This window comes from Camponotus floridanus, unplaced genomic scaffold, assembly GCF_003227725.1.
Source record: "Camponotus floridanus strain SB8 unplaced genomic scaffold, Cflo_v7.5 scaffold148, whole genome shotgun sequence".
NCBI classification, from domain to species: Eukaryota; Metazoa; Arthropoda; class Insecta; order Hymenoptera; family Formicidae; genus Camponotus; species Camponotus floridanus.
In genome coordinates, this window is record NW_020229268.1 from 171,238 (window position 1) to 195,332 (window position 24,095).

The window sequence follows — 24,095 nt, forward strand, 5'->3', positions numbered from 1 at the left end:
AATTTTTTTAGCTTATTAATATTATTATTAATTCTCGAAAAAAAAAGAAAAGTTTTTCTTGTACATATTATCGATAGATTTTCATTTGCTGTGCGATATCGATGCACGGTTGAAAAACGCCTATATTATTATGGAAATATATTAATTGGCAAAATGAAATACAATATGAGTGATATTAAATTCAATTGCAAGTAGCCACTATATTTTTATATTAATAATATCTATCAGTTTTGCTGAAAAGATCTGTGTGTACTGAGATGATATTTTTATATCGATATCTAATGGATTTCCATCCGGAAGCAATAATTGTGTAGAATGTACAAAACGCAGAAGTACAAAACTTGACATAATTCTTTTCCATAAACAATAATATACTATTGCAAAAATCGAATATATTAAAATTTAAAAATGATATTGAATATATTCATTTTAAAAGTGCACTTTTATATTTGTATTTATTTATGCTTCTGATGAACACGCAAGATATTTTTTTTGTATATTTCACATAATTATATTGCACGTATGGTTTTATTTACGAGAAAGCGCAAATATTTCAAGGATTTTTGTATCGATTCATATCTTTTTAAGATGTATTTTTCGTGTGACAAAAGTAAGACAGCTTTCTCTTTTACGCATTGTACAATTTTGTACTCCATTAAAAATAAATAACTGTCTTCACTATTCCCAAATTTGTTCAACGGTAGTACACAGTTCTCCTCTGCACTCATAATATCTCACATATCCTGATGAATTTATTAGTAATGTATAGTTTACTATATTTTTATATATTTAAAATACACATTTGATGGTTGTATTTCATTATATTTTTATATAGTTAAAAATATAGAACACACAATGAATGAGAATCATATGTTCCATCGACAGCAATATAACTATATTGTATGAAAAAAATCGACTTGCTATCTACTTGGCTATCGGCGATGTTGACCGTGTATCGTATCAGAAGTGTAATCTATTTTTGTTTGTCGCATCGCATATTTCAATACGTGGCTTAACAGGAAGATCGATATTTTCCGCACAGTTTCTCGCGTCAGTTACCGTCACTTAGCTTCGATGGAAGCTATTATTTTTTTTTCCTTATTACTGTTACTTTTGATCTCATTAAGGAAAAAAAAGAGGAAGAAGGGATAAGTTAGTTCCAAACAGGCTTGGCATTTGATAGCCTAAGTCTGATGCTGAACTTGACTCTCTCTTGCTCGCAGGTCCAATTCGTTCCGGCAGACTAGCGGTGGTAGGGCATTGCAGGGCTCGGAGGGGGGAGGCTATCGTGGGGCCACTCCAAGCAGCTCCCTTATGGGCAGCTCCAGCATCTCTGCCCACCCCCTCCTGCCCCTCGGCGATCCTGGTATGTACCATGACCGACACCAACCTCCACAACAAACGCTTTATTTTTAATTTCTTCGCCCTTTGGCTCTCTATTTCTGTCCACCTGTTTCTAGCCTCATTTCTTTTCACCGTATCATAACTGAAGTACTGTAATAGTAGAGTAGATTAGCGTATCTTAAATAGATTGTTTTCAAATGACCTTTGTGCGTAAGAAGTTATGTTTATAAGAATTATACATATAAAAATAAAGGAAAATTTATAAAGAAATATATAATCACACATATGTGGAGATTTGAGATTTCATTTCGTTAATAATTGCATATTGAGATAATTGTTAAACTATGCACTCAAAATATGAAATTAGAATATTTATGATATATCAGTTTCATACCTCGAAAACTAAAAATAAAATTGAATATCGATTAGTTTCGATCACGAAGGGTGTCAGAGTGGTATTAATAGCCTTTAAATAAATAAAAATATAAAAAACAAGCCTTTTTGTAAAACATTATTAAAAGATAATAGCATCAGTATAATAATTATTACAGTGGAATATAAGATATTAATTAATATAATAATTATTACAGTGGAATTAAGATATTAATCTAGGGATTATTAATGTCAAGATAAGATATTAAAAGAAGAATCAATCGAGTACACCCGAGATTGATTGACTTTTTCAAAGAATAAAATGTTCCTTTAATTAAATATTCATTAGAATAATTACAAAGACAAAGATATAATCACATAATGAGAATTACGCGCTAAGGTTCTTTATGTGAAAGATATGCGATGGGAAAGCGAAAGAGATTTATGCATGCAATTTTTTCAGCCCTGGCAACCCCAGCTCTGTCTCTGTCATGCGGCTCGATGACACTGGATTCTCCGACGACTGTGACGAGTGTCTCGATGGGCGGGACGATTCACCGTCGAGAAGACACAGCTACATCGTTTCGGACGCTCACCTCTATCGACGTCCATTCGCCAGCCACCCCCAGCCAGGTCCCAGCACCGCGGCAGATGCATGCTACCAGTCAACAACGGATTTCATCAACAGGTCGTATCAGCCCCTCTAACAGCAGTCCCCCCGAATTCCCACCACCACGACCTCTGCCCAGACACCCCTGGCAGCGGTCGGCTAGTTGTCGCGAGCTATATGCTTCTAGTTTCGAGGACTCTGGTAAAGCGCGACCGCGGGACGATAAGGTCACCGCGGAACCGCCATTAGACCCATTCCAATTAGCCTCTCAAGGTGAACTAGATAATCCCGTAACACGTTACGACGAGAGTAATCGTTCGTATAGCGCCGCTAGTTCGAAATTACCTTCTTTAGATCACGACTCTGTCCCCGAGCGTGTCTACAGCAGTTCCTACCCGGGAACGTCGTCGTTGTCTACCGAATCGGGTCATGAGGAATCGGGTCCCGCTGGAGATTTGTCGCATGACGATCTCTCGCACGATTCTTACGAGCTTTTGGAACGCGAGCACGAATTCGAATATCCGGAATCATATTCCAGTCCGCATGACGAGCCGATATCCGATCAGAGCGACGAAGGAATCGAGCACGAGATGTTCCAAATGGACTCCGAGACCGATTCCTTCGTCAAGCATAGATCGTTGAAGCCTTCTGAGAGGCAACAATGCAAGTCTGCATTAATTGACCTTAAAAATACAAAAGCCAAGTCCATCGATCGGTACTCGACTATATCTAAGCCAGACGATTATGTAATCACCGAATCCAGAATACAACGATCATCCACTCAAATAGAACGCAAATTTGAGACGAGACACGCCAATTCTGTGGAACAGCCGTCCAAGACGGCTATTCCGCATCAGGACTCGGCCAAAAAAGATCCCGTAATCTTGCAGGTGCAAAAACAAAAGGTTTCCGTTCTCAACGAGTTGAAGAACCTAAAGCCAAAGTATAAGATTACTCATGTGGATTCGGAGGTCTTGCGAGACGAGGGTATTATGCGTCCAAAATCGCGAATAGACGACGATCTGAGCCCGGTTGACGGGAATAGAACCGTATTAGATCATGGTGCAAAAGGTAGGACTACTAGAGCACGCAGTATCGCTAGCTTGGACGATCATCCGCCGCGATTGTACGTCGAGACAGGTAGCTTAGGTCGCGGACACAAGTCTAGGGATAGAAAATCGCGAGATTCTGATATTAAGGTCGAGAAAGTCTTGTCGAAAGAGCGTAGAAGTGTCGAGAGAGAGGAGCGGAAACGAATTGAGAGGGACTATTCGAGGGATTCCAGACGAATTGATAAAAGCGATTCGCGGGAGCGTCGATCCATGGATCGACTCGATTCGCGAAAATCGGACAATTACGGTCGTCGCAGTATAGATCGAATCGATATGCGCGAATTACGTAGGAGCATCGAGCGGCTCGATTTGCGTGAGAAAAGTTACGAGCATTTCGATTCGAAGGAAAAGAGTGCCTTTTATTACAATGATTTCTATGAATCACGTGGTAAGAGTGTCGATCGTTTAGATTCTCAAGGGCTGCGTAGCAGCATGGAGTATCTGAGGAGTCCTAAGGAAAGAAGCACTCATCGACATTCGGATACGCGAGAACGTAGGGAAAGAAGCATCGAACGAATTGATTCTCAAGAATCGAGGAAGAGCAGAGCGGCTTCTATTGACTACGAGAGGCATACTTTGGAACGCTTCGATTCCGGCAATAGAAGTCCGTTCGAACGGTTAACTCCGAAGGAGCAACGAAGAATGAGCATAGAGAGGCTGGATTCTCAAAAATTTGACTTCGATCCGCGAACAATCGAACGTTTAAAATCATTGGAACGTTACGAGCAGAGAGATCGAATTTACGAAAGGAAGGTGGAATCAAGGAGCGCCGAGCGAAAGAGTCTAGAGAAACTGGACTCGCGGGAGCGAAAATATTTGGGACGCTTAGAATCGCGGGAAGGAAGAAGCCTCGAGTGCCTGGATTTCGATAACGCTGAGCGTAAGAAGAATATTGACAAGGTGGAACATTACAAAGAGCAAAAAAAGAGCAGGAGCAAACCCGAGAAGGGCAAATCGGAGGAGAAACCACGGGAGCGGGACGACTGGAGGAGTTTGGAGAAAGCGCGAAAGGACGACGAGAGACGAGAACGGGAACGACAAGCGAAACTGTCCCTCGAATCTCGTACGGAGACTGTCATTGGCATACCGCATGAAATGGACAATTTAAAGCCGAAGACCGTCTTCACCGAATACGAGCCGAAGGTCATCGGCGGGGTCGTCCTGGGTTTCGAAGAAACCGCGTTGCCTGGTCACGTCCCGGTAGAACGTACGAAGAGTGACCCGAATCCGGCACGACAGAGATTAGGATCCAACAGCAAACGACACATGTTGATGCATCAAAAGTCCATAGATTTGACTCCCGCTGATTCCGGCGATGAAGAACCATTTTCGGATAGTGCGGCGACCATGCAAAAGACTAACGTCGATATACCATACACGTTACACAAAAGACACGTCATGAACGGTACGGCATCTGATGAAAAGTCCGAATCGGATAGCAGCAAGACTTCGAAGAATGTCAAGAGTACTGTCAAGGACTTGCCGAAGCTGCCGTTGAAAATGATAACGGACATTTCCTACTTTGATTTAACTAAGCTTTCCTCGATAGACAAAGCTAGCAGCAAACTATCCCCGGATAAATCGAAGAGCGGCACAATTACTGCCGCAAGACCAAAATCGATATTGAGTCCATCGGACAAGCCGAAGAGTATTTTAAGTCCCACATCGAAACTCTCGCCCACGGATCCAAAGAGTATCGTTTGCAGTTTATCGCCTACCAACAGAAGCCCTTCGAAGGCGAACGCGAAGACTCAATCTTCCGATAAGCTTTCGCAGAAGGGCGGTTCTTTAGATAGAAATAGAACCGAGGTTATCATCAACGAAGATTACACGTGCAAAAAATCTTCTAGTTTGGATAAAAAACCTTCGAAATTATCTCCGATCGAACCGAATGTTACCATTATATCGGCCCTCGAGAAACGTTCGCCCAAAAAATCACCGACCGATCCTAACATAACTATTGTTTCCGTAATACAGAAGAAGAAATCTATTGATGGGGCGCCCAGAAGTCCTACTAACGTTGCGAAAATGGTGGATATTAAATCAAAAATCGCTCTGAATTTTGCGGACGTTGTCAGCATGGAAATGAAACAAAACCTGGAACGTAAGACGAAACTTGAAAAAGATAGTCTGAAAGCGCCGGATGATAGTTTAGAGAAACAAGATAGCATTGAGAAGATACCGTTACCAGAAATCCCCGGCGATGGAAAGGCGGATAATGTGGACGATCAAGTCGGAAAAATTCAACGAGCAATGATTAAAGAATTTGCCCAATCATTGAAACGAACCGTCGATGACTTGTCCGATGATGATCAACGGAAAGAGAACGTACAGTCCGTTATAGCTGAAGTTCATATATCAGCTGCAGCGGAAATAAAAATGGAAAAACCACCGATTCCAGAGAAACCGAAAATATTAGAGAAACCAAGTATTCCCGAAAAGACGAAGCGTATTTTAGAGAGAATAGAATCAAAATTTTCGGAAGTTAGTAAAAATTCCGCTACAAAGATATCGAGACCTAAGATCATCGATACAGGATTTGACGATTTTGTGGATCCAGTCGCCGATTTGCCTTTAGATGAAGTGCCTGTGAAACCTGCTCTAGAGTTGGATAGTCTTAAAGTTCCTGAATTCGTTCCTTTCATGTTGAGACCGCACGCAGAACCGTTAAGATCAAAGTCCCTGTCTCTAGCGGAAGAAAAAGCGCCGATCGATACATTGCTTTCACCGGAAGTCGAGAATAAGCATTTCGTGCAGGATGTTTCTCCGAAAAGAATGAAAAAAATGAAATCAGAACCGAAGAAAGACTTCAAGAAACAATCGAAATCATTGGAGGGTGACAAACCGCCACTGAAAAAGAGTGCGTCGAAAGAGTCGCGTGCACCAGTGGTGAATACAAAAATTGACAAATCCAAATTAAAGCTCGGCGAAATGCCACAAGAGATTATAATTATCGATTCGACTGATGTAGCGCCAGAGGTAAGCATCGTTCAAAAAGGTAGATCGAAGTCCGTAACCAGACTGTCCGACAAGCCATTCTCGACGTCGAAGGACGACAAGGAAGAGGCGAAAAGTACTCGCGCGAAATCCGCGTCAGTCGACGATGAATTGATTAAAGGCACAATAAAATCCGAAAAATCCAGACCCAAATCGCTAGGAATATCAAAGAGCTTGGGAAGTACGGAGAAAAAGGATTCGGTAGAAAAAATATCCCCAAAGAGGACCATCGTATCCAAGACTGCTACTAAGACCGACTCCAAAACCGAGGGTAAATCAGCCATCGCGAGGGACGTGGTATCGAAGCAGGATTCAAAATCAACGCGCGGCAAAGTAGCATCGAAAATAGAAGCTAGTGAAGAGGTTAATGAATCGAAGCAGTCTAAGCTGGAGAAAGATTCTAAATCATGCGTCAAACCTGACGTCGTAATCGATCAACCGATCGAGACTAAACGGACTGTAGTAACGGATGAATCCAAGGAGCTGATCAAGGAATTATTGGCCAAGGAATTAAAGGAACTAACAAAGGACAGCGCAAAGAAAAGCGCGCTTGTTCAAGAATTGACTCAGTCCCCCTTAGTATTACGTAAACCGGGACAAACGCCGATATTGTTTGCTCGCGCGCGTCTTGGTCTTTCCGAAGGTAGCGGGATTGGCGCTCTGCAACGTCAAGGAGCGACGCAGTCACCTACCGCTCAGCGACGCGCCAAGTCCTTGGATGCCGCAGTGATCTCTGTGCACAGACTCCCACCAGCGAACGCGTTCTCCAGCAAGGACGACACGGTGGATGTATCGGAGAATCTGGAGGATCGAGAGAATGCCGAAGAAGCTGCTCGAGAAGGTACGATAACGAAGGCGCAATCGGCGCAGATGGAAGCCTCTCCGAATCACAGATCCGACAGCACCGATCATACAACCATTCCGGAGATATGCACCGATTCTTTGTCCGTCACCGAGACTTCGGCGCAATATTTAGAATCACCATTAACGGAATGCAATGAGATTGTTACCAGCATCGATTTGATACCTTACGAAGGACAAGAGAGTGGGAGACAAATTCCCTTTATTAGTTACATCAATGACAATGAGAATATCATTGAAAGCGCCCAAATAGAAGAAGCCACGAAATTTATCGACCAAAGTTCCGCGGAGTCTGGTGGTGAACAGGAAATATCTCAGAAGAGTTTCGAAGCGACGAAAGCTGACGTGCCTTCGAGAGCTGCTCGATCGGATCAATCATCGGTGATCTTCGTGAAGAGCGCAAGTACGGAAGTTGTCGTTTCCAAGCAAAAGCAAGCCGAACTATCAAAGGATACTATCGAAGATGAAAATGAAGAGGGAAATGTAAAGATTGGCGAAACGACATCAATAAAATCTCCTACTCATCCAGAAGATCTTCGTTCCAAAATCGAAGGTTCCGACCAAAAAGGTCCATCCGAGAGAGATGATGTTCCTGACGTAACCATAAGTGTAGTTCGAGAAGACGAAAAATACTTTCTCCAATATTACGATCAAGATGAGCCTCCAGATATGGTCAAGTCGCCGATACAGATATCCATCGAAGAGTGTTCGGACGACGAAGGAAATCCGGAGGACGAAGAGGAGGAGAGACAGGAGATGGAGGAGATTGACGAACGCGAAGAAGAGGAAAACAAACGACTCGACTCTCTCGATACAAGCGAAGATACGTTAGATGCGCTCGATACGCAAGTGCAAATGCGAGGCGTGGATAGCGAAATGAGCTCCCCGGATTACGGTGTCGATAAGATGGACGAGAAAACGTTGGTCGAAGTCGAGCTGACACCGGAATATCTGGAAATGAAAAGAGAAGACGAGGAGACCGCGGAAGAATTGCCAGAGGACGAGCCTGTCAAAGAAACCGTGGAGATCGCAGACTCGAATCGTTTATCTATCGATAAGAAGCTCAGATTGAGTACCGAACGCTCGAGAAGTGAGGAAACCAACACTTGGACACCGGACAGAGAGGACCCGGATTCCAGTTCGTGTTCCATCGCCCGGCCCCTGGGGATCGGTCAGATACAACCTATAGTAGATCGTCGGGAAATTGCTCTGATCGAAGGCGCTCGCAGTGGTTCCCTAGATGACGATAGCAATGGCTCGCAACCAGCTCCGAAACACGAGATGAGCACTACGTGGAAATCGTTTCCACAAGAGAGTTCCGGTAGTTCCAGTTTGGAGGAGGGCTGGGCACCCCAGGATGAAAACAATGCGCAACAATCGCAATCCGAGGATAGCAACGGTCAAAACGAGGACAGTTTTCAGGAGGATCTAGCGGATTTTCCTGGCAGCTTCATCTATCCTATCGGACCCGAAATATTGGCCAACTACGGCGCGTTTTCGCTTTCTCGTACGCTCTCCAGAATATCCGAGCGATCGACTACATCGGAGCAAGACAAGAGCGACTTGGAAGACTCTTTCAAACCCAGTTCGAGGTCGCCGAGTCTCGATGATGAATCTTTAATGTCGAGCGATCATCAACCATCTTTGTCATCGGACCCCCCGTCTGGCACGGCGTTACCATCTGTTTCGGACGATCGCAGAACATCCTCCGAGCTACCGGATATTCCTATCGACGTGATTGGAGGACAAGAGGACGATTCCAAGTCTCCGCGAGCGAACAGAAGGTCGCGGTTGCAACTACAAAGCTCCGAGGACTGGCCATCGCCCCCGAGTTCACCCGTTTTCGACACGCCTGTGGTAAGCCACGTGGAGACATTCTATATGGAAATCAAACCAGAGGAAGCCGTCAAAGTCACCGTCACGGATAGTACCGAGACCCCTGTTCACGGTGCTGAACGGGACAGCGATTCGAGCGATGAGAATCGAACTCTGCACGACGATCTTCACTCGACCTTTTTGGAGGACGGACAAAGTTCGACGTCTGCGACAACGGTCGACGGTACGGTTAAAATCGCGGTGAAGCCAAAATCGAACTCGTACATAACCGGCTCGTCTCATAGCGAGGACACGTCGATGGGCCTATCCATGTCCGAGTGGTCCAGCTCGAACAATACTGTGCGTCAATTTTGCCAATACTCCGGCACCAAGTCTGACGACAATTCGTTGGCGGAGCTCGGCGCCTCTATCTCGGATTGGTCGGGTAGCACGACGGTGATACCGCAACAATATTACTCCCCAGCGGCCGACAAGAGCCAAAGCGATACCACGACGTCCGAGAGGAGCGCGACCAGCATGAGGCCGAATTCCAAATGTCAGACTGCCGACACCTCTTCTCTTCCCTCGCCACCGTCTCCATCTTCGTTACCCCTACCCGTCTCGCCACCACTGCCTTCTCCACCCGCGACAGCTACCTCCCCGTTTCGATATGATGAGGGTGAAGCTGTTGACTCGACGACCGAGCAATGCGGAGCTTTTCAAAAGATCGGGGAGACTCTCGAGGACGATGATGTTCGTCAAGCTCGAACGCATTGCGACGAATTGGACGAAGCACGACGATTTATCGAGAGTCAATTCGACGAGCATCATAGATTGCGTCGTTACGAGGACGACGACGAGCAGCAGCAGGGCATTTATCCGGAATACGCCGGGATCTCACCGCCTCGCATCACTCTTCGAAACGAGTACGACGAGGCTATCGACGATCTTGACTTCCAAATGCTTCCGGAGGATGAAACGACGCTCTGCGTCGATGACACGGCGCTGCCAATTCCCGAGGAGGATGAGGAGGACCAACTGTACGACAACGTGCCCGCCATGAAGTACTCCAGCGGCGACCAAGTCCGGATGGAGGTTGGCCGCGGGGACAGTTCGGAGGACATGCACGAGAAATACGCTGATCTCACGCTACAATCGAGGCTGGCGGATGACGATTGGTTCTCGGAGGAGCGAAGAGACCTCCCTCCGGAGAGGCCAGGAATGAAAGCATTGGGCAAATTCGATCGTGGTTTCTCGGAGCCGAGCCCTCATGACGCGGGCAGGTATCAAGGCACCCGTTCCACCGAGCGGCCTGTAATGGTGCCAATTCGAGCCAAATCGACCCCGTATTATTCCACGACGAGTCAGAGCGGCGAGTCGACCACGTCCAGTCCGCCAATGCAGATTAGGACGCAGATCAGAACGAAAACAATGCCTTACTCGTCGAGTCGCAGCCCCCAAAGCGAGGGGGACACTTCCTCGAGCATGGACAGTCCCGCGCACACCCCCGATCGGGGCCAACGGGCTTTCCGTAGGAAACGTCAGCAGAACGCCAAGAGACGACATCGCGTTGTCGTCGATCTCGAAGTTAAGGACGGCCATATAGTCTCCAGCACCGACTCCAGCTTCGACGTGGCCACGATACCACCGCCTCTGCTGACGGAGAGCCAGAATCTCGACATGGACGATGACGAGGACGATGAGATGTCCGAGGCGAAGGACGAACGACGTCGCCAGCAGCAGCGTTGACGCGATTCCCAAACAACGTTGACGATGATTCTTAAATAGAGGCGCCGAGGGGACAGAAGGAGAGACGGAGAGGATAAATAATTAGCCACACTCGTCTGGGCTTAAATCGATAGGACCCCCACGAGAAATACGTAGAATCGATCGATCTTTAGAAGCGGACGCGTTGACGTTTCTCTCTCGTATCTATCGCACGAACCCAAGATCAATCGCAAAACCCGGATCGACAACTCTGGCCTTTGTTTTCGCAAACGATCACGAATTCAACGATGACGATTAAACGCTCAGCGATCGAGAATTATATTATACGGGTATGTTCGAGGCGAAACAGTTACACCATTAACGACGGCGAAAGGGTTTGGGAGACCCAAACGAGAATGATCAAAATCTGCACGAAGAGAATTTAGCATAATTATCGTTAGAGATACGGAATAATACACACGTTTGTTACACGTTTTAGAGAGACCCGGTTTACTTTGATATTACTATCATAATAGAACTCCTTCGGAGACCCCCTATCCCCCCCCCTCCCCCGATTCCCTTCCTCCTCGTAGACGAGTACTTGGCAAGTACTATACTCATGCATAACACGGAAAGCGAATATCTTCATTATTACGATCGACGTGCACAATCGACGCGTTATATCCTAGTAATAATAATAATAATAATAATAATAATAATAATAATAATAATAATAAAATAATAATAATAATAATAATAATATACGACATTATAAGATAGAGATCGAAAGAGAGCGACGCGTAGAATTTTCGAGAGAATAATCGTAAATTTAAGTCGTATATATAAAACCGCGTAATCATTTTTAACCCTTTAATCGGTCCAATCTTTATTTGGGTTATCGCACGAGATAGTCCCCAATCTTTTCATCCTTCACGCTCCCCTTCCTCTTCCAGCAGTAGTCTAAAGAAATCTTGTGTGCTGGAGTAATTAAATAAGTAATATTTTCTTTTTCTTTTTTTTTTTAAGGATGTTTTGTATGTACAATTCCAGCAAAAAGTAGCTGAAAATCATTATTGACGAATATCCACTTTTGGTGTATTTTGAGTATGAGAAATTGTGTGGAATATTATAATTTGATCTTAGCTACAGTGCAGAGATGTATTTTTTAATATTTATTGCGTTTTTACTGAAATATTCCAAATTTTGTTAATCGAAATGATTAAGGATGTTTTGTACCTATTTTCAAAATATTGAGAATTTAATGAAAATTGTACAGAATGTCCTTACATATGTTTAGAATCTTCAGTATAATTTTGAAATCGATTTACTAAAGCGTTCACAAGTTATAAGGATTTTAATTTGCACCGAATTAACATGTATTCTAATGGGAAACGTATAATCACGTCGATTCAAATGACAAAAACACATGGAAATAATATTCAGAATTTGTTTAAAATTTGTAAAAGTTTATAGAGGACATATTTGGTCAAATAATATTATACAAATAATAACTGGTTAAAAAGATATTAAAAATAATTTAATGAAGTTAGCTATGTATCTGTCACAAGGCGAAATTGTCTGTCGAAAGTTAATCATTTCGATTAACAAAATTCGGAATATTTCAGTAAAAACGCAATAAATATTAAAAAATACATCTCTGCGCTGTAGCTAAGATCAAACTAATATTCTACACAATTTCTTACTCAAAATACAAAAGTGGATATATTCGTCAATATTAATTTTCAGCTACTTTTTGCTGAGATTGTACATGCAAAACATCCTTAATATAACTTTGTTAGAATCACATCTAACTCCTACGGCACGTGTATTCGTGTTACGCTAAACGCAGCATTAAAGGGTTAAATAGAAATCACACGGCGTTTGCAAAAGTGACACTACTCGGTCGCGCGACTTGAATTCACCAAGGACAATCAATTGCAAAGAGTAGAGATCGCCGAGAGATCTTTCTTTCTCTGTCTCTCTCTTTCTCTCTCTCTTGAGGGAGAGAGGAACAAATCGAGGCGGAATAACCGGTTCGTCGGCGATTGTTTCCAATTCAGAACTGAATTCCAAACAGCACATAATTGTAATAAAAATGCGATCTATGATTTCGCCGCGGTTCGGTTCACGTATGACGATTATAGAAGGAAGAGAACAATTGCTCAACATAGATACATAAACGTGGTATACGTATTTTTTTCTTCTTCGTCGAAAATTCGTCATGGGAGTCCAGTCGCAATCCTATAGTAAGATGAGAAAAACTCGCGTGAAGACGAGTTTCCTCCGCTACACAGACCTCGTCAACGTTAATCTGTCAATTTATTTTTACTTAAACGGATAAATCGTTGAAAAATACGCAGATCGCGAACCGAGAGATTTTAGACGTGTCCCACATTAGATCTCGTAGAAAATTGTTACTAGATTTTATTATTTATTTTGTTATCTATTATACAGGGATAAAGATTACATGTAGACAGAGGTAGTATTTCCGGATACTTGCACAGAGAAAAATGTATACTGTATTCAAGTAAATATTATTTATTTTAAGTACATCACAAGTTTGTATATCCGCAAATATATCATAAATTCACCACAAGCATTAAATTTAATTGAATATATTCTGAATTTTAGTAAGTGCAGTATTTTAGTCAAGAATATTAAATTAAAACAAAAATTTGGTTTGCTTACTACAAGAGTTGACGTAAAGTAAGTTTGATTTTTCTTTGATACAACTTTACAATATTCTTGAACAGAAAATAAATTCTTCTTTTGAGTACATGATAATGAGATTTTCTAACACTTGTGATGAGTATATTTGAAGGCTATTATCAAGAATATATTCTTTATTGAAGAAAACTATTACTTAAAAAAAGAAAAATGAACTGAGAGTAATCGCTTTTCTTGGCAGTTGAATGATATTTTTCTCTGTGTGGCTGTTTTTTTTTTGTCCATTCGAGGAATTTTTTATTCGAGGCTAACGACATACGTGCATACATTTACTTGTCACGATTATTCGTTTCCTTAGGCCGAAGGTTTAAAGGAAGAGTTTTGTGGCGAGAGATTTATGAGAGAAATGTCCGAGGAATCTCCCAGTGAGAGACGCGCTACCGGAACGTGTTAACCGGAAGGAAAGAAAATTAAAAAAAAAAAGGAATCCGTGCAAGCCGATAGGAAGTCCCATTGGTTTCAGCTTGTATTGTGCCTAGTTTTTTATACCACGTTCGTCGCATGCACAATTTAATGATAGTGAGGCGTTAATGAGTCGTCGCGTACACGTGCGTGTGCGTCGTGTGCCTGTCGACATTCTTAGATAGGTAAAATATACGTAAGCGTAGGTATTGATTACACAAGAGAGAAAATGAGTGCACTGCTGTGCATTGTGATGGCTGTTACGAACCTAGTGTGTGTTTGTGTGTATTCCAAAGATAACAATTATGAATTGTACGATTTACAAGGAATTTGAATGCATATTCTCGGAGAAACGCAATTCTGTTCATTCCTCTCGAATTACACATACGGAAATCTCCAACTATTACAATTACTTCAAACTTTTAATCCTATTTAGGGCTATTAATATTTATCTATCTTATTTATAGGATGATCTCTGATATTTTTAATTTTATTTTTCTTAGATTAGATAAACTCTGTATATGTTTTAATTAACGTCATAGATTTTAATCGAATCTATTTTTTATCTATTGTTAAGTACATATTTTAAAATGTAAGATTGAGTTACATAATTTTTGAAAATATTTGAAGTAATACACTTTTTCATACGCAGAGTTATCACATTTTAAATATGACGGATAAATTTAAAAAATTTCTTAGATTAGATAAACTCTGTATATGTTTTAATTAACGTCATAGATTTTAATCGAACCTATTTTTTATCTATTGTTAAGTACATATTTTAAAATGAAAGATTGAGTTACATAATTTTTGAAAATATTTGAAGTAATACACTTTTTCATACACAGAGTTATCACATTTTAAATATGACGGATAATGACGGAATTGAAAAAATTAAAAGGGATAAAAGTAGATCCGCATATGGAACTGCAGGGTTAATTTAATATTTTATGAAACTGAAATTAAGCTCTTAAAACGTCCCTTTCTCATTACAGAGAACGTGATCATTTAAATGGCAGCTAAAACAATATATCTTTAAAAGTCCATTTTGTTGCTAAAGTATACACAACTTTCAAATATATATTTATAGTAAATATAATTAATTGCAGCAATAACTCGTCAATAAACGTTCAGGAGTTGCAGCAGTTTCTGATAATGAACCGTGATCGTTATATTCTATCGATATATCGGAAATTTTCTGTAATATATATGCAAGTGTCGCTATTATGCAGTTACGTTTAATCGTTATTCAATTATCGCATATTATACAGAGTGGCCCCGAATGTTCCAGCCAGACTTTGAAATTTTATAGGAAATTTAATTCTGAACAAAAAATTTCCTATAAACATGGGTATAAATAATTTTTATCATTTTTCATAAAATAATTTTTTTTTAACTAACTTTTATTTTATTTTCATAAAAGAAAAAGATTTTTATTTTTTATTTTTATCGTTTTTTTTTTTTCAAGAAATTTATTTAGTTTCATTTTCTTTTTATTTCATTTTCTTTTCACCTTTTGCTCTTCCTTCATCAGAGATTTTTGAGCGATAACTTCTTAAAGAAGCATTTTTCGACTCATGTTTATAGGAAATTTTTTTGTTCAAAATTAAATTTCCTATAAGATCTCAAAGTCTGGCTGGAACGTTCAGGGCCATCCTGTATATTGAAAGAATACACAATGCAAAGTATGCGAAATACAAAAAGAAACACAGCCATTGAATTGAATAATAGCATGCCATTATTTTGCTCGATAAATTAGCGATCACGATGACTGTTAGGTTTAATATTTAAATATATTGAATTTTGTAGCATATTTGTACATTGAATTCAGATCAAGTTTATTTATATCAAGAATATACTCTATATGTCAGAGCTTCGCGGGGGTTGGATTTTCTCGTACATCTCGTACATATTATAACCCGAGTTAGGAATGATAGTCATTCTAGGATTTGCCCGATGAGAGATCACTGGAATGGCTATTATTGAATCACTTGGATAGATTGCGGTTTCGAGAATTCTAGAATGACTAGCTCTAATTTGCAGGTCCGTATATAGATAGGAATAATAGATGACTCATATTGGACCGTGTACAAGAAAAGTTGACCCGAAAAATAGAAATAAATCTTTTTTTCTAAATATATTTCGATCTAAATTAAAAAGAGGTCTTCGCGAGTCATAATCTAGTAGTGTTTCAAACTTTGAAAATTTTTCTTTTACTTTTGTAACGCAATACAATATTCTTGTTTGTGTATTTTAAAATTTATAAATTTTTTCTTCTTTTTTACACAATCATGTCGGGATGTATTTGTGTTTAAACGTCAGGATGTAAATTAGAATAAAGGAACGTAAATAGAGCCTTCGACACGCAAATGTTGGAGTGTTAAAAATTGCGTTGTTTGAAATCTATAATTTATTTATCGTAATAAAAAGTTATTGTTGACAAAAAAGTATATGTATAAATTTTTCAAATTCTAAGCGTTTTGGTGAATTTCTAAAATTACAAGAAAAATGATTCTTGAAAAGTTACGATATCAGGATGCGGATAATTTACGCGCGGACACGACAAATGATAGACGGTTAATAAAAGGTTCATCTCTCCGAATATACTCGGTGCAGAGATCATATTTGTCATAATCTAGTTACATTAATGTCTAGAGGCACGGCCTTGGCGATTAGTCGAATAAAACCCTTTGATGCGTTTAGTATCATTGTGTATCTCCGTTTGTGTATTGAGCATTTAAAGCAGTGAATTCGATCGAGGATTCATCTGTCAAAATTCGAGACGATGTCGATAAAAATTAATAAAAAATTAATATAAAAATCATGCCATGTAGATATTAATAATTTTATGGAAAAAAAGAAACAAAAATCTTTGTACGAAATATTATTCACAATCTTTCCTGATTCTTTCGCGATTCATACGCTCGAATTCGCTGCAATTCAGAATTGGTACACATCCTTCCATCTCTTGCATTTGTGCATCGTCAGAATATCGCCCCTGTCATCATCGTAATATCGCACCTATCGCACTCATACACGCACGCGTCTCTCATCTCTCACGCACTTATTGTATGTCCCGATCCCTCACCTGTGCTTGCGCGCGAAATCTGTCTTTATTTCAGTCTATTTTTTCATATTATCGTCCCAATGTCCTTCGTATGCGCGAATCGTACGTATGATGCGTGCAGCATCGATCGCAAGCGTGTTTCACGCTCTCGATGCGCTGTCTTCGAATTCAGGGCGCAAGATATACAGGGTGGCCGAACGTTCTAGCCGGAGATCTTATAGGAAATTTAATTCTGAACAAAAAATTTTCTATAAACATGGGTCGAAAAATGCTTCCTTAAGAAGTTATCGCTCAAAAATCTCTGATGAAGGAAGAGCAAAAGGTGAAAAGAAAATGAAATAAAAAGAAAATAAAACTAAATAAATTTCTTGAAAAACGTCTTTATTCATTTTCTATTATTACGTGCTATTACTAAAATATTAGTTAAAAAAAAATTATTTTATTTTCATAAGAGAAAAAGATTTTTATTTTTTATTTTTATCGTTTTTTTCAAGTAATTTATTTAGTTTCATTTTCTTTTTATTTCATTTTCTTTTCACCTTTTGGTCTTTCTTCATCAGAGGTTTTTGAACGATGACTTCTTAAGGAAGCATTTTTCGACCCATGTTTATAGAAAATTTTTTGTTCAGAATTAAATTTCTTATAAGATCTCAAAGTCTGGCTGGGGTCTGGCTACGTTCGGGGCCACCCTGTATACGGCTATTGCGCAACGCATCTTTGCCATCGCAGATTCCTGTATCATTAATTTTAATTAATGCGTATCATAATACGCATATTTTTCAGGACTGTCACAATTGGAAGAATACATGAATTATGCATGAAAAAAATAACAAGATGCAAATGTATTCTTGTCTCCTTCAACGCGTCGATTAAGACTCGAGGAATAAATAACATCTGCACAAGCTAAAGATAGTTGAGTCTAAGATACCCTATACACTTGAAAATGAGGTGTCGTGCGAAAGGTTAAACGAAGTTACATGTGAGGCTATACGTTTCGTCTATTATAAAAGTCGAAGTTCAATTCCAGATCATATTATTAGATTCGTCTCGAGCGAGCGCATGTTATTGATTCGCGAAATTAAATTATCCGATTAAAATAGTACTCGAGTCTTTTCAAGCAGTTGTATTTGTCGATCAATTTATGAAGAAGAATGAGATATACCCCAGGTAGAACATGAAACTCATAATGACATCATTATGATGTCACCTAAAAGTCATTTTAGAAAAATCATAATAATCTCATTTGATATACTTTTGGCAATGTTTTGGTGACTTATTAATATCATTTTTTTATATATGTTACGCAATTACTTGTTTATTTAATTATTCTTGTATATTTTAATTATATTTAAGCAACATAATCTTTTTAAAATTATATAATGCGATTATTGAACTTAAAAATTTATGATTCTTTTTATCATCTTCAATTCATTTTTTAATCATTTTTGTTTAGGTAACTTTTAAGTGATAAATAAAATCATGATGACGTCATAATGATGTCATTATGAGTTTCATGTTCTACCTGGGATGGTTATTCTTATTACAGATTCTCCTAGACCTAACCCGAAATTTTTTATCTACAGATTTCTTTACAGTAATCTTCTTTCTTTTTTTATGTTCCACAATTTATTACATGTTTCATAAATTTAGCTTTTTTTATTCAGGATAAAAATTTTTTTAGATAAATTTATTTTTCAAATAAATATTCTTTTTCCGTCTCTTTTTCCTTCGTACATATATTTTCTGACAAAATACGAAAGCGGAAGAAGTTTCTTTTTCCAGAGAAACGTAATGAATCTCTCGTGCTCGAAAGTGCCGAATTTTCGGCGACTCATTTCGAAGTCGTAGGTCCCCTAAATCACATCCCGGACAGAGCGAGACTGGCCTTTTGCGCAATAGAAAATATGCGTATGTATGCGCCTGGTGTACTTTACATATGCTTTTCGACAGGTGGTGATTACAATCGGTGGACCTACACGAACGGATACGTGAACTCGCCGGCCTGGCACATGCATTACCGCGTGAACCAGGTGCGTAACGTAATGGTTCACGCAACACCACGCACCCTGACCAATCGATTCTTACCGCTGTACCCACGTTGAGCGGGAAGCCATATACCGCACATAGTTCAGGTTTTAGGAAAGTACCACGCTACACGTCAATAAAGCTAACGCGAATAAACGCGCGACCGCACGCAAGAGGAGCAAAAAGCGAAATCACTTGCGAAAATGAAATCCCTGAGCGTACCAGCTACTCTCCGTGTTTTTTTTTTTTTTTTTTTTTTTTTTTTTTCACCTTCTTCGATTCATTGCCGAACATTATGTTTGCGATCGTTTGATTTTTACGCAAGACTTTTATACATACTGGATGATAATTTTTATGGGATAGAAAGAAGGGAGGTAGGAGACCACGAATATTATGAGGGGTGAAATCTGTAAAAAAAATGGTGTGAAAAAAGTTTATTAGAGAAAACTTGATCTAAGATTATTTTCAGTGAATAGGATTTAAGAATATTTAAAAAAACATTCAACAATCTCTAAAATATTGAAAGAAAGCATGGATTTTTTTGACAAGTATAACTCTGAGTTATTCAAGTGTTGAAAAGTAAAATGATGCGATAGTAGAAAAGTACATTAAAAATATCGGAAAATTGTTTTGATATCAGCGCCTAGCGACAGCGCGGAGTGTGTTCTTTCGTAATATATATATATATAACATTAATATATTATATATTCCTTTTCGAGCGTGTGTTATACAATATTCAAATCACTTGGTATCTGTAGAAGTATTTTCTTTAGAGATTCTACCTTTTTCCTGCATCAGTTTATTTTAAGAACTTTCCAGGACAGACACATAGCTCAATGCGAATAAAGCGAATTATTCTCTCTCTCCTTAGCACAATTCAGTTTTCTCCCATTTTTCTCTTTGTTAGCATGTCTTTCCGCTTTATTAATATTATTTTGTAGAGATTTTGCGAGATTTTTTGTCCTTAAAACTTAGACTGCACTTTAGCAACTCCCATTTCAATCGCACTGTAATATTTATTTTAAAGATCCTTGTCATGTGTTACTCATGATTTAAAAAAAAAAGATAAGAATAGTCTGTTGTATAAAATTTGAATATTACGTCGGATCTTTGTGTGACACTTATGTGTACAAAATATTCAATAATCTTCACCGTCTCAATACACTCGCACCGCACTGTCGTATTGTTACAATTAGATCCTCTAGAAACGCGTCTTAATATGCCGTTAAAATAATTCTGTAATTCTTAATACTTTTTATCAATTAAATATGCATATAACTGTGCCAATTGATAAGTTAATATTTCCGATTGTATATATACGCGATGTCATATTTACTAAATTTGACTCGAAGAGAAGTTGCAAGATTATTTAAGTTTCAGTAGTTTTATATAATCCACCCTCGAAAATATTACCCCCCTTTCGCGATAGTTGTATTAATTCATATACTCTATATATATATATATATATATATATATATATATATATATAATATATTATATATATATATATATATATATAATATATTATATTATATATATATATATATATATATATATATATATATATAGAGTCGACTGTTTAATCCTGCCTCCCTGCCTAGAACGTGCGTAGAGATGTGAATTTGATTCATAATTCATATATTTAATCGAACGATCGCCAATTGGCATATTGATGGTACGCTATAAATGCTATTTGTGAAAAGCAGTTCTCCTGAAAATTAAAAAAGAAATACGAGATACTTTTTCAAAATAATAGTACATTATGGAAATATGAGAGAAGATGCAATTTTTTGTTTGAAAGCAGATTTCGTTTGAATTTGAAAAAACAAATTGACTAATGGAATATTTATAAATTAGCTATTCGAATCCAATCGAACAGTTTTGATCATTTTATATTAGCAAACTCTGTGATAACGCGATAAAAAGAAAGAAAATAATGTAGTAGGAGATAGCAAAACTCTTCCCTATCAATTGTATTTCTCATTGTCGAAAACGATTGAAGAAACAGCTAAAAGTGATCGTCTAAACTCACATCTCTAGTTGCAGCGTGGTACTGAACGTTCCCGCATTCACCACTATTACACATACACAGGCAAAACACACACACACATACACGTACATATCAATTATTATATTAACTTATTTAGGAACCTTTTGGAACCATTACGTAGCGCCCCTGTCACGAATCACGAACATATTTTACCATCTGTCACAATGTCTCATCACGTTAATCCCTGATCAAATATGTATAAAGTCCAGTCTCAATCACATATGTTCTCATTCAACTTTTATATAATCCTTATCACAGTATTTTTACAGTATATGTGTATGGACACCGTATAAAAAAACCATCTTCATGGATCTTCTTCCTCAAAATTTATTCGAAGCTTACACCCATTTTCTTCTAGTAAGAAAAGAGGAGACCTAAGGTAGACACGAACGATTTTAGAAATATTCTGCCTTATAGGAAATTTTCGGCGTTTTCATTTTTGAAAGCCATTCTCAAAAATCAAGAGAAAAGGAGCTAAAAATTTTCTATATAGCGATATTGTTCGATTTTTTTTTCTAAATGTTCGAATGTATGCTCTTCTCTGCTATAAATTATTCCCCAAATATTTCCCAATAATTCGCATTAACACAATTACTATTTATTGTACGAATGTTTACGAATTAGCAATAATAGTCTGATGCCTGGGGTGAGCGATAGGTTTCCGTAACTGGATGGATATTGCCCTACATCTTCAATTTTTTTTTTCTTTTTATTATAAATTCTGGAGGATTGTTCTTTCGTACTTCTCGCAGTATCATATCTCGATAGCGGTTCAGGGGATCAATATATAAATATAACCCGAGTGACAGTCGAACGACTGTTATGTATCGAGTAGTCACTCGCAGAGAAATTTGCAGCGGAGACATATTTTATAAATAGTTGACCCTACATTGCACGATATTGCTTTAAACAAGGATACAAATCACACGATTGACCCGGATTTTTATTATGAAAATCTTGTCATTCTTTTAATACGCAAACAAAGCAACGTAATCTCATTAGAAGAAATGCGTTTTCATATTTTTCATACAAAATTTACTGTTTTTGTTTTCAAGATTGATTAAGGAAAGAGAAATCTTGCAATAGAGGGTTAATGATTTGCGTTGGCTCAAATTTCGTCCTGAAGAATTCACTGCAACAGTGATTTAATTGATTCTTCTGAAAATTAAGCTAAAAATCAAGAAAGTGAAATTTTCTGTGGGACATTGAATATTTTGTGTTTTTAAAAACATATTTAAAAAATTGAAAAAACTTGGACTTTTCAAGTTTGCTGTAATTCGAAATATATTGGTAGATTCACATAGGAACATTCAAAAAATGAGTCTCTAAATTTAAACATTAATTTACGTAATGCTTGGATATTATTCAAATTATATATATTAACGTTTGAGCGGTCTTAAAGACAAAAAGAAAAAAAATTAAATTTTGCCTAATACATTTAAATCAATCCTAATGTAAATGAAGATGAAATAGAATAACTTTTGTCATTGCTAATTCACAAATACATTAAAAGGCACTTTAATCAAATTTTTATTCATTTTATGTCATATTTTTTACATCACGTTCTTACTATAACATGAAATACTTTATTTTATTTTTCGTGGCAAATTCAGAATACTATATAAATTCTTTATTTTCGAAAAAAATAGAAATGTGCACATATTGGCGCGTAGCAAAGTTTGTTTAACGAAAAGTAGTGCCAAATATTTTACAAACAGATTAATTATGATTAGAGCAAAATGAATCTTAAGTTTTTTTAGAAGCTCTATTGCATGTAAATATAAATGCAAGGATTCTATAAATCATTTTATAGCTAAGGACATGTGCATCGACGTGGTTAATTTCTCCGTATTTTGGAATAAATTTGGCGAAACGTAATTTTAAAATATCTATAAATAAGCAATTCAGTAATTGCTCTTAGACAGAACTCTTTTTACTCTGATTCGGATATTTGTTGAGAATATTTGTCATCTGTCAAAACGACATATTCGGCTTGAAACTTTATTAAAAGTAAAAAATCGACATTTATAAATATATATATATATATACCAAATCGACAAGCCATCTTTTCTACACTGTTGCAAATAACGCAAAGCTCATTGTGTTCCTATATCTTAATCTCTCAGTGTCAAATTTTTATAAGACTGTCGATTTTAATAATAATATTTATATGAAATCCCAATAAGATCGTGTGTTAATTTACGTCACGTAGCGTTCTCGTTGGAACTATTGTTTGTCTTCCAGTTTGTAATTTCACGAATTACGTCATTTTTTGGCTTTTAATACCTTGTCTCTTCCAATGGCTTGCCAGATTAGCAATAAACGAGTCCTTGAGAAAATCTTCGACTTGACGGTAACCGCACGTTATTGTCCCAATGTAACTTCGAGCTCGCTCATCTTCCGTTTCCGGTCTGCAAAGACGACGTTACTCGCGTGTCAACTGACTCGCTTCGATTTGTGAGCGTTCGAAATGTACGACGTCCGTATACGGGATGCCCCATTGTGCTGCTGAGTGTCCTTTTATATTTAAATATCTCCCTTTAAATACCTTGGCTCTAAATTTTTATCAAGATAATGTCAATTAGAAACTTACTGAGAGAAAAGACTCTATTACATCTTTTTTCCTCAGTCTATCCCGCTCTAAATGAGTACATCCTCGGAGATTAAGGATTCTATAAATCAACACTTTTAGATCAAATTTTACGACTGTCAACTTCGACGTTAATCGTCATCTTTCTCTCATTGTTCATTCATTTTCTAATATTTAAAGGGACAATCGGCAGGATACGGTGGGACACCCTGTATACGCGCACACGCACACACGTGTATGCATGCATACATATATAATTCTGTACAATTAGAGAACCCGATTTAACGGTCAGAATGATTTTTGTGGCGATGAATAAGATAATTGATAAAGCAGGATACACCGTAGCAGTACGTCGGGGTGTCCGTCGTGTCGGCGTAAACGCTCCTCCCCTATCCCCCCGTTTGTAATTTGTGTAA

General features: G+C 38.4%; 1 protein-coding gene across 5 annotated transcripts in view; it reads left to right on the forward strand.

The window, feature by feature from the left end:
- Positions 1 to 24,095, forward strand: part of LOC105249907 (FERM, ARHGEF and pleckstrin domain-containing protein 1) — a 38,436-nt gene that overhangs the window by 7,188 nt on the left and 7,153 nt on the right. For 3 of the 5 annotated variants that reach the window (XM_025406546.1, XM_025406547.1, XM_025406548.1), the window contains exons 10-11: positions 1,224 to 1,366; positions 2,180 to 10,860. In XM_025406546.1, the coding sequence (XP_025262331.1) occupies positions 1,224 to 1,366; positions 2,180 to 10,860 (8,824 nt within the window). Of the gene's footprint in view, positions 1 to 1,223; positions 1,367 to 2,179; positions 11,523 to 24,095 lie in introns of those variants that run through there. The other 2 variants (XM_025406550.1, XM_025406549.1) reach the window with 2 other exon arrangements.